The following is a 12,247-nucleotide window of genomic DNA, read 5'->3' on the forward strand; positions in this document are numbered from 1 at the left end:
ATCTAACTTCTCTAATTTCATGTCATGCATAGCTACCAAACCAAGCAAGGTACGAATAGAAGAATGTTTAACAACAGGGGAGAAGACTTCGGTATAGTCAATACCTACAACTTGACTGAAACCCTGTGCCACTAACCTTGCTTTGTGTCAAGCATCCTCAACACCAAGAATACCCTCCTTAGTCTTGTAGACCCACTTGCACCCAACAATTTTCTTTTTTGGTGGTGGCAATACAAGTTCCCATGTGCCATTCTTTTCGAGAGATGCAATATCCTCTTCCATGGCAACTAACCACTTACCACTATCCGGACTGGATATGGCTTCATCATAAGTGGTTAGATCGGTAGTGCCTTCTACCTCACAAGCGGTGGTCAATGCATAAGACACGCAAACTGGCACAACGGCATGGTTGCACTTGAAATTTACTTGAAACCTTCTGTAGACTGTAGTTCTGTTCTTTTTTTGCTCATCACTTTTTCTGTTCGAAAAAGGTGAAGTTTTGGTCCTTGGCTTCTAATTTTTGTTTCATTTTCTCTCATTATTTTTATTTTTTGGTAAAGAATATATGGGTGTATTTCAATATTTAGAACTCGACATTTCAATATTTGGTAAAGATTAATTCATTTACATAATAAATATACCAATTAGTGGTGGTGGGTAGTGGAATTGATAATGTTGTAGCCTATAGATGGGTCAGGATAGATTGAGGGGAGGAGACAGTGTTTTTTATGGGTTTTGTGATGCCACTGCTATTGCAGTTTGACCCATTGTAGTTTGATGACATGGATTCACTCATGAGGTGTGTTAGTCCCTCAATTATTATAGAAAATGATGGTTTGAATAATGATTCATTTGTTGATGCTAATGAAAGTAGGGGAAGTGAATACTTGTTTACATCTTTCGATAGATAGTATTAGTGTATGAGTGAATGCCCAGTAATCAAATGCGACGCCAAAAGTCAGATTTGGATCAATATTAGGATGAACCACACTTTTCTAGAAATCCAGATTTCAATATATTAAATTGGTGGAAAGTCAATAGTCCAAAGTATCCTGTACTTTCTAAGATGGCACATGATGTACTGATGATCCTGGTTTCAACTGTTGCATAAGAGTCGGCATTCTCTACAGGTGGTAGAGTTTTTGATTCAAGATGTAGTTGCCTTCGTCTCGATATTATTCAATCCTTGATATGTGGACAAGATTGGTTGCCAGACTTAGATATTAATAAGTAAAGAAACATTGTTTATTTGACTTAAGAATTATCTTATGGATATACTAATTCCTTTCAATTTTTTTTTTTCTTGTATTAGAAAATACTACTCCAGAAAATAATATTTGATGGAGTTTAAGAGTTTTGATCATTATGAAATGATACGAAAAATTAACACAAACTAAGTGCTTTTTTCTTTCATTATAATCATATAAATACAAGTATATTTTGATTATTTTTTCTTGTAAGCAGGGGTGGAGCCAGGAGCCTCCCCTATGGTTCAGAAAATCCCCACTGTAATACAGCTTTCCATGTAAATTTTTCCCTCCCCCCACTCTCCATCTCAATGGTTGGCCCCCCCTATGGGCCCATCCATACTTCATTTATATTTTGGCTCCCCTTATAACAATTTCCTAGCTCCACCCCTACTTGTAGAATTGGGAGCTTGGACTAAAAGATTGGAAATGGGAAGATTGCAGTCAGAATTATTTTGGAGTCTTGGACTTCGTTGGTGGATTTGGAGTTGTATTAACTCTTAACTATTAGATATTTTGTGGAGACTTTTGGAGATTTTATATCATTTTTTTTGTTCAGAATGAACGAGTTGTTTATTGATACTTGAGAAACTTAATGATTTTGAACTTTTGATGGTTTAATGGATTATAGATTTGTGGTTTAAAGGTTTAATGAATGTTTTTGAGAATTTGTTAAAGTTTCAGTTTTTAAGGATTTAATTTAATGGATTGTCAATCATTAGTATATAGGTTTAAGGGAGGAACGTTTAATGGTTTCAATTCTTGTAGTGATTTTATGAATGATCTAATGGTTTAAAGGAGTATGCAGGTTTGGCAACGGATACCTCTCTCATCTCTACCAAGCTCTACAATGGCCAAAGAAAAAGAGAAGATGGAGTAGAAGAAAAAAGAAGCTTATCACAGTTTAAATGCCACCCATGTGAACCTGGGACTCGGAGTACCAGATAAGTGGACGGATAGTAAGTGGGCTCTAGCTTAAATGCCGGATATTTCAATTCTTAAATAAGGAGGCAGTCTGATTTCAAGATCACTCGATATATGCAGGTTTGCTTAATTTTTTCCCATTAGCTTCAATTTAATTGCTATTATTTTGTTTTTAGTAAGGTTAAGCTGAAATTATATAGGATTGTACGTTGTTTACAAATTGATTTACAGGGTTTTTTTTTACCAATATTCTACTGATATTCTGATAACAAGTTATTGAACAAAATTTTCTTTTCTTATCAAACTAGCATAAAGTAAGTCCTTTTTTGCTGTTGTATTTATTAGTAATATTAATTAATTAATATAGATTTTATTAATATAAAATATTTTATCAAAAACTACCAGTCTTACCATCTTAAGTATGGATTTTTATTTAATCGGGTCCAATCGGATTAGACCTAATTGTTCTGATTGGCCCGTAGGTTCAGTACCGGTTGTGAAAATAGAACCGATCCAGTCTAGTTCGATTCCAGTACTGTCGTTTTAGCAATTGGCTCAAAACGGTTCTACCCTGTCTTGAACCAGACCCAGACTGTTGACAGCCCTATTAACCCATCAGAATCATGGGAACACTTCCTTCAAACTACTTCTGACCATCACCATAGTTCTTAATAATAGGCATTTTCAAGTCAAATTAGGGCTCATTTGGTACAGTGAAGGTGAGTTCTACCTGGTGCAACTAGGGATGCAAACGAGATCAGGTAAGGCTTCTACAGTGAAGGTGAGCTACGTTGATTGAGCCATGGTTATTGAGCACATGCGAACAAATTACCTAGTGCAATTAGAGATGCAAACGGATCAGATCGGATTCGAATCAGGATATATTTGAATCCGATTCGACATTGTTCATATTGGATCCAATCCGATCGGATCTGATAGGATTCAATTTGAAGTTGAATTTGAATCCTATTGTAAGTCGGATCTTCAAATCTGATCCGATCCAAACTTATTTTCTTTAAAAATTAATAAATTATTAAAAGAAAAACAAAATATACTAATTTAAATAAAGTAAAAACAAAATTACAAGTATTTTTTAATTATTTTCATCATATATATACATGCTTTTTATAAAAAAAGTAAATAATATAACAAATTTATAAATAAATAAATAACTATATATATATATATATTATTTATATTTATAAATATATAATATACATCGAATTAAATAGGAGGCAATCCAAATATGATGCGATTTTTAATCAGATTATTATTATTCGATCCCAAGATCCGAACAAAAATAAGACCAAATAGGATCGGAATGCCGATATTAATTTTCCTGATTTTTACCAAACACAATTTATATGAATTCCATTTAAGCCCCAGCTCAATACGAAAGAAGCCGCATCATATCGACTCCTCCCAAACGCGCAGTCATAGAATGAACTAGCGTAATCAGTCCCAAATTCCGATTGACCAGCTTTGGCGTGGCAAAAGTAAATTAGTTTTGGCGTTTCCAAAAACAAAAAGTAAATTAGTTTTGGGCCGTGATGGAATGGAATCTTTTCATGTAGCTACTCGAATTGTATTGTGATATTTCTACAGTTTGGATTCTGGAGAGATCCTTTATTATTCCGTCGGAAGCTAATCCGATACTTTGATAGCAGTTTGGATTTAACGTCAATTCATATAACACCCATCTAGCTGAAATTTGCCAAATCCCTCAAAGAGACCAGAGAATGACTTTGTGTGAAAGTGATAAAAAATTATTTAAACACTAATAATTTAACAATAAATATAAACATTAAATCTGATGGAATGAAAAAACAGAATTTATACAGTCAATCCATATAATTATATAATTAGGATAAGGTTTAGATATTGAAAATAATAATAATAATAATAATTATAATGATAATGATGACGGCATAACTGGGATTAACATATTATGCGGGTTTTGTACCATGCCTATATTTCAGAGGGAAGCTGAGGGACCATCTCATCTAATCGACATCGACCAACCTAAGATCTTGAGCTCAGCCAAGTAAATAGATCGAGGCCATGTTATAATCCCAGCCCACTTCCAGGCCCGTTTGGAAGAATCCGGATCTCCTACTCACTCTACCCACAGGATGCTACAGCTATACATTGGAAACATGAATATGTAAAGATGTTCTCAATGTACGGGGAGTCCGGATTTCCTAATGGTGTATGCCGAGTTGCACTTCCATTCATTTGATAACACGTTAGGGGTATGAGGGTCCTGATATCGGTAAGTGTCTTCTTTTTTATATTTTAAAATAAAAAACCTAAAAAATAAATGAAGATCATTTGGATTATCTGGCGATGGAGAAAAAAACCCATCTATGTGAAAATAATAAGAGAAAACTTAGGATTAAAAAAAATTTCAAAACAAGGAGTTCTATTGATGAATGGCATAAGAAAAAAAAATAGAGAAAATTTTTTATAGGTACCCGGTACTTTAGGCCAAGTGCCAATTTAGTACCTGAACTTTTGAAATACGATAATCTAGTACGTACCATTAATGGATTGTCAGTTATGTATATCACATGACCTCGTGTGCGATTTAAGATTTTTGAAAATGTCAAAATTACTCTTAAAAATAAAACACAATGTTCATCATCTTCTTTTTCAAGAAAATGAAGATCCAGTTCCAGAAACCCAAATCTCTTGATGGAGGTGAAGCCTCCATCCACCACCAAATTATGGCCGTTCACGTATTTGGCATCATCGGAGGCAAGGTACAATTCTGTATTTGCAATGTCTTCAGCTTCACAGTTGGCCTCAGCCAACTCTCCGAGACCCTGAACCATCTCCACAACGTGCTGTTCATCAACGCTGGGAAACATCTTGACCATTTCTTCCATCACAAACGATGTTGGAATGGCGAATGGCAAGATGCAATTAACCCAAATGCCATACTTGCACATCTCAACCGCAACTATAAGTGAGAACTAAGCAGCAGCATTCACTTCAAAGCCCAAAACCTCTTTTTTACAAAATTGATCTGATCGAGCTGTTTGTTTTAGGGTAATAAACCCTAACCGGTATTACCGTACCTGCATAGAACCTTACACTTGACCACATTACAATAGACATAGAATCCTGGTGCCACCATGATCCGGACCATGGCTAGAACCAACTTCCAAGCTTTGTCTGCACCCATGTCCTCCATGTACACCCCATCGAACTTCATCCCTTATCCACCCTGAATACGGGTAAGCTTGGGTGCACCAAACAAGCCAACATATGAACTAGCCAGACATTCTTCTTCACACCGAAGAATGCTTGCAGTAGTGGCTCTGGCCACGCCTGATTCCACCCAACATCGCCACGATCTCGCTCATCTTTCGATCGCAAAACCAGTTGAACTCCTCGCTGAAGTGTCTAGTTCCTTTGTTCAACACCTCGTCCCATGTGAGTCCCCTAAGAAGAGTGAAGGAAGCGTAGTTCACTTCGCATTTTTGTATTGGGTTGAGCATTCGCTCAAACCCACTTTTCTGAAATTCGATGGATTCGAAGTCTTCGTAGAATGCTTGGTTCAGGAGTACTTCCAAGTAGAACAGGGTGCTTATTGGTTCTTGCAAAATGAAAACTTTACGTCATAAAGTTGGAGAAGAGTATAGATGCACTCATAGACTCTGCAACCCATCTGCCGGAGCTAGAGTGTGAGAGACTGGCTCAAAGTCCCGACCGAAGTTTAGGCTTCAGACACTGAGTTGAGAAATGATTCAATGATTGAGTCTTGATGTTCGAGTCTTTCGATTGCACTCATCACCATCACAGGGTTGAGACCAGACTTCAAGTTGTGGCAGTAGATTTCAAGCTTGTTGAGCTTCTTCTCTAACTCCGAGATGGAGTACTTAAGTCAAGAAGCTTCTTGGAGATTTTCATCTCTCTTTTGAGTGGCTTGAATGAGCTTCTGCGACAGGTCTACGGCGACGAGCTTCCATTGCTCTTCCTTGGCGGTTGAAGATGACGATAATGAGATCCCTCTCTATAGTTGTTGCAAACTTGTAGATTGCATATGGTTGATAAAGAAAATTAGATGACACTTGGGCATTTGTATAACACTTAACAGCTAGTTAACAACAAATAATAGATTGTCGCCTTTCAAAAGTTCGGGTACTAGATTGTCGCATTTAAAAGTTTGGATACTAAATTGGCACTCGGCCTAAAGTACAGGGTACCTATCAGAAATTTTCCCAAAAAATTATTCTTTTCCCATTTTTAAGGGATGCCATTAACAAGATCCTCATGCAAGGTTTTGCTGCCAGCCTATTAGTGTATTCAATGGTGGATCTATGTAGAAGCAAGTGTGGGCAGTTACGCTCACTGAAATTTGAAACTGCTTTATATGTATAAGAAGAAAATTATTTTTTCTTAGAATTGCTGCCACTCAAATAAAATAGTAAGGGTCAATTTTTCTTAAATGAGATCTTTTTCATGGTTTAAAAGGCCTTTTTCATGGTTTAAAAGGCCTCAAAGGTCCTGGATCCGCCACTGAGTGTATTTGCAAGAAGAATCTTTTTTCTTCTCACTTAAAGACCCAATTTCAGCAAGGTGGAAACTACACCAAGTGCTGCCAACAACGTAAAACTTCTGCAAATTATCAAGCCATTGTTCAACAATATTAACTTAAGTTAGATCTCAAACCATTATTAAATACCATAGATATTGACAAAAAACCCAGAGAAACAGCAGCTATCTAACTCAGTCATTTCACTAGATAATTGTCTCCTCTAGTCCTTAAATGCCTGTAAGTCTAATACTTCTTCTGAAGTTGCAATAGGTAATGGCGTTGAAGCTTAAAGAAAAAAAAAAAAAGAGTTCTAAAATTGTTAATGACATCCATCGAGTACTAGGATTTGGTTGAGTTTTTCTCTTTCCTTTGAGTTTCCTTTTTATTATTACTTTTTTTTGTCTTGCTTTTTTTTTAATTTACAGGGAAAACTTACCATTTAGTTTTTCCGCACATGTAAACCGGTTGCCCATGTGAACTGTGTGATGTGTTCAATTATAAACGGAAGTGCATCCCATACATTCTATTCCGAGTGCAGGAAATCCAGACTCTCATGTGAGGCATGGATAGCATCGATGTGTGTAGGAGATCCGAGCTCCGTTTGGAAACTTGCCATTAATTGAGCTGCATTGGAAAGTTTAGAGTTTTCACCAAACATGGTTTCATGGAAATAGGGCCTATATCATGCAATGCCCGAAGCCACTGCATGAAAAATCCGGATATGCTCTTCACAGACCACGGACCTCACAGCATGTCCCAGACACGCATCAGAAACATCTCCAATACTTGTAAACTATTATTTATGAAAAATGTTCACAATGCACGGTGGGATGAAAGCCCTCTACTCAATCTCTACCATTGAAAACAGCTTGATGTTTACTCATCACTATTAGCACCGACTTCCAATTCTCCCTACCAACTACTTCAACTTTGGAATTTCAAATAGAGCTAGAACCATTTTCCCCCAACACTTCTTAGCCAAAAGAAAAGACAATTAAGAATCAGAATGGTTGTTTTAATGTGTTTTATCACTAAACACAAAGGTCATAACTCATGACTCGTGAGAGTGTCGTGTCGTGAGGCTCAAGTGACTATTTATTGGGCTTTGATTAGCTTTTTTTTTTTTTTTTTTGTTTTCATTTCTCTACATGTCATGCCACCTTTGTTGACTAGAAGGTGAAGAGCAGGTTGTCAATGAGTTGGCTCTGTCCCCCCCCCCTCCTCTGTGCCTGGACCCATGGCCTTTTATTTTCCTCCCCTGTTTTGAATTAAATTATTCTTAAATTATAAAACAAAAAAAAAAGTCATGGCGAGTCTATCACACAGAACCCATAACGTAAGATAATTGGGTAATGACATCGCATCATAAATTTCAAATTGAGACTGTTTAACCATATGCTGTGTTTGCTTAGAAGGAAAATTAGGCAAACAGAGATCATTATGGCTATGTCTGAGTAAAATTCCTTGGAAACCTTCCCTCAACTTTCTATTTCATTTTCATTTTCTATCAAACCAAACAAAGCCATAATGTTATTGTTGGTTCCAAAATCCAAATCAAATGCATCAAAAGAATAACTGCAGCCTATAAGAGAAAGAAAACAAAAACAAGGGCCAAGTTGCAAGGTGCAACCAGCTCTGCTGGTCGTAGCGGAAACATGGGATCGAATCCCGCCTGCACCTGGGTCGGGGGATGTGCTACACTGCTACCCCGGTTTAGCCCACTAGCCCCTAAGGATATCAAAAAAACAAAACAAGGACCAAGTATCTTATCAACTTTTCCTAAACTACTAAAGAACCGAGGAACCAGGAGTTCCTTTCATTTCACTCATACTACAAAAGAACCGAGGAACCAGGAGTTCCTTTCATTTCACCCATACTACTATCCATTTCACAGTTGAATTCCTTGTACCTCTAACGATTCCAAATGAACCGTCTAATTCCCATTATCAAGTTATTTCAAGTTATCTATGGCTGGCTCTTCCCATTAGTATTCCCCCAATGCTTTATGGATCACATAACCAAATAAATTTGTTTATATCCTTCTTACTGATCGAGAATGATGAAGACCACACAAATGAAAGTACATAAAAGTGATTCTTTCATCCAATATAAGTGCTAAGAATTTTGATTTATTAAATATAATAGACGAGAAAGGAAAGAAAGGGAGATAAGGAGGAAAAATGAACGAGATACAAATTTTTCAACTATAAAAATTGACAAAAATCTATGAAAATTAAAAACAAAAAAAAAATAAAAGTTACAAAGAGATGTTCAAGGGAAGTATGAATTACCACCACTGATGAACAAGAACTCCACTCGCTCTGAGAGAAGTAAAAAGCTCCAAGCATTGGCTATAAGTATTTTGATACTTGGAAGTCCTCTCGCCAGGGCAGCATTTCTGCCATCTATTGTAGTGACATTCGAGGAAGATCTCATCAATCAAACAAATAGCTCCAGTCTCGAACAACCTTGGGATCAAATCAAATTCAGTCCCTTCCACGTCCATTTTCATTACCACAAAATCTCTCTCCGAGACGGTATTCTTCAACCAATGCGCAAAGTCGAAACCACGAATCTTATCAATGTCCCCCACGAAATTAGTAGAAGATTGAACTTGTCGAATCCGACCCATTCCTCTACCTCCCGCTACATTTTTATGACCTGGATCTCGGTTAATTTCGAAGAACAAGGATTCATTCCTCACCCACGCTGCGTACGGCAAGAGAGTAACTCCTTTCTTCGTTTGGTACTCTTGGTGGAAAGTTTTATCAGCTTCAATGGCATAGATTGCAAAGGTTTTGTTCTGTTTGGGATATTGCTTCCTGAACCAGCTGGCAATGCTGGACCCGTAACTCCGAGCCCCTACATCGACGTAAACATATCTCTGCTTGAAGCTTATATCGACCATTGAAGGAAGATACTTTACGTTCTTTATGTTCCTCTTCAAAGTAAGCCAAGGCTTTAACGGCTCCTCTGTAATTAACGGCTCTGCTTTCCGGATCAGTTCCTGTTTATACCCCGGAACAGAGCACATATTAACCGATGTGCTATGGGGCTTCTTCGCCGTCCCATGGCTAAGAATCATTTCACTTTCTTTCTTCAGGACGATCTCGCGAATAGACGGCATCGAAGAATCAGGGCCATCAATTTCACGCGACCGAACCAACCTACAGCAATTGAACAAACTTAGAAAAGTATTGAAGCTGTACATGTCTTTAGCCGAAGCCGTGTGGACGACCAAAAACCCTTCGGGTTTAAGCGTCCTACAAACCTCGGAAGCAAACTCCAACGGTCTAACAGACCGGTCAAGCCCACCGGCACCTGAGAACTCGAAATCAAAGGTATTTTTCTTGAACGGCTGGCGAAAGGCCTGACCAGATACTACAAATGGCGGGGATTTCTTCTTAGAGATTCCGATTGCGTCGGGAAGACCGACTTCCTTGAGAGCAAAGACGTCTTGCCCGCTCACGGTTTCGATGCACAAGGCTTTGGACCCCGGCGAGAGATAGCCTTGGGCGATCAGATCTTGGAAGATCGCGGAGTAGTAGTCGACGGACTTACGCCATTCTTTGCTGGTCCAGAGGTCACGAAGAGCCGTGCTGGAAGAAGATCCGACGCTGTCGACGACAACGGAGGAGGCGCCGATCCGTACGGCACCGCTGCCGGCAAAGTTGAAGTTTTCGGGAGAGGAGAAGAAGCAAAAGTCAGCGGCATCGCAAGATCCGCCCCTGATAATGACAACGTATACAAAACGAAGGAGGAAAATAAAAACACAAAAGAAAAGCACACGGACGAGAATATTTCTCAAGAAGCTTGGTTTCCCTGTCGTAATCTCCATGACTGATAACTGAGAGAAGTGATATTGTTGTGTTGAAAGAACGAATGAAAAAAAATGATAATAATAATAATAATAATAAAGAATGATCTGTAAACGAGAGAGAAAGACTAAAGCCTAGCGAGAGCAGAAACGAGCGGAGGTATGGTTAGCGCCGATTAGAGTGCTCCGGGATTGACAGACAGATAAGAAACGAAAATAAGTAGAGCTTCGGAGGGTGAAAGGAGGATGCATGATTGATTTCCTCGAATATATCTTTCTCATAATAGATCTTTTTCCCTTTTCATTTCGCTTCTTCACAGACTCTCTCTCGAAAGCTGAATGAAGGTTGGTCTATACAGGAAAAGCGGATAACACTGGGGATGGGGAACAGGAACAGGAACAGGCGAAGAAGGAATAAAAGGTGGAAGGAACGCGGCAGGACACCGAAACGGTCGGTCGCCAAAGGGGGGTAGTATGCTCTCGGCTATCGCTTCAATTGACTGTACATTCCAGCAATGCCATTGGTTGTTCTTTGAAATAACGAAGTTACCACCAATGGGCAATGGCGCTAGCACTCAATATTGGCAGGTGGCACTTGACAGTTGACACAAGGCAAGGCAATAGGTGTCTCGTCTATCACAAGAGGACTTCTGACACGGCGTAGACCTAACGGTAAAAGCTAAGTGCTTTGAAGCATAGATTTGTTGGTCCCAACTCCCACATTGGGACTCTTTCAATAGTTTTATTTAAGTTAAAAGAAACTGTTAACAATTATTTGTAATTAATAAAAAAATATAAGCTCATCCACATCCAGATTCCAGAGCGGATCATCCATTTTCTTTTAGCTTATTTGCGTTTTAACTTTATAATGTGGGGCCGGCTTTTCCCTTCAACTTCAATTGGTGGGGTCCATTTCTATGTTAAGTGCCAAAAGCGGTGCATTTGACACCTTATCTTACATATCCAATTATCCATGCCATCATTATCAAGTTTCACGCACTTTCCTTCTTTGTTTTCTTTTTCTTAGGCCACCTTCTTTGTTTTTTTACTTTCTAATTATTATATGTCGTAATGGAGTAATGAAGGTATCATGGAGATGGTCGACTAGGGTAGGGTCTAAATTGAATCCATTTTGAATCAATTATTAATTGGGACAAAATTATAAACTGATAATAAATAATATTTATTTTTTTAATTTTAAACTTTGATAACATAACCTTAACAAAAATGATAAAAAAAAACTAAATTATTTATATATTAATAGATTAAACATTTTTAACTTATATTATTAAATTTATTATATATTACATTGTTTATTTCAAATTCAAAATATAATAAATTTTATATAAAAAATTAAAAATTATATATATTTAATAAAATAATTAGTTCTAAAGATCGGAATAAATGATAATAAGAACCGATTCAATTATTAATTAGGACTCATAGCCATTATAATCGGTTCAGATAGACACAACCCATTGACAGTCCTATTCAGCACGAGTAAATTTTGGGTTTACACAATATACAACACATTAGAAAATTCTGATATTCACTATCACAGTAACAAATAGTCAATGAAGTTGGAACTTGGAAGGTATATGTCCTTCCCAATTCCCTTTTTATCTTAACCATAAGAATTATTATATTAGAAATCGGCTTCCATCTGGACAAATCTATACCTATATCGACCTAACAGTCTTTTGCAACGATTGCATT

General features: G+C 37.5%; 1 protein-coding gene and 1 pseudogene across 2 annotated transcripts; both read right to left on the minus strand.

Annotated features, from left to right (window-relative positions):
- Positions 1-4,683: 4,683 nt before the first annotated feature.
- On the minus strand, positions 4,684-8,601 carry LOC148870483 (IRK-interacting protein pseudogene; annotated as a pseudogene). Its single transcript, XR_016107265.1, has 2 exons — positions 8,557-8,601; positions 4,684-6,189 (listed from the first exon to the last, which is right to left on the minus strand). The product of XR_016107265.1 is annotated as an IRK-interacting protein pseudogene (transcript).
- A 222-nt stretch (positions 8,602-8,823) lies between these two features.
- LOC148870484 (uncharacterized) lies at positions 8,824-11,101 on the minus strand. Its single transcript, XM_088972139.1, has one exon. The coding sequence runs from the start codon at positions 10,550-10,552 to the stop codon at positions 9,002-9,004; it is 1,551 nt and encodes a 516-aa protein (XP_088828265.1). The 5' UTR covers positions 10,553-11,101; the 3' UTR covers positions 8,824-9,001.
- Between the last annotated feature and the right edge of the window lie 1,146 nt (positions 11,102-12,247).

The sequence above is a fragment of the Nelumbo lutea genome, chromosome 2 (assembly GCF_056320005.1).
Source record: "Nelumbo lutea isolate HS-2025 chromosome 2, American lotus-T2T, whole genome shotgun sequence".
Lineage (NCBI taxonomy): Eukaryota > Viridiplantae > Streptophyta > Magnoliopsida > Proteales > Nelumbonaceae > Nelumbo > Nelumbo lutea.

What these genes read in the sequence shown, in the direction of transcription:
- LOC148870484 (XM_088972139.1), bottom strand. Translation starts at nt 10,552, where the DNA reads ATGGAGATTACGACAGGGAAACCAAGCTTCTTGAGAAATATTCTCGTC.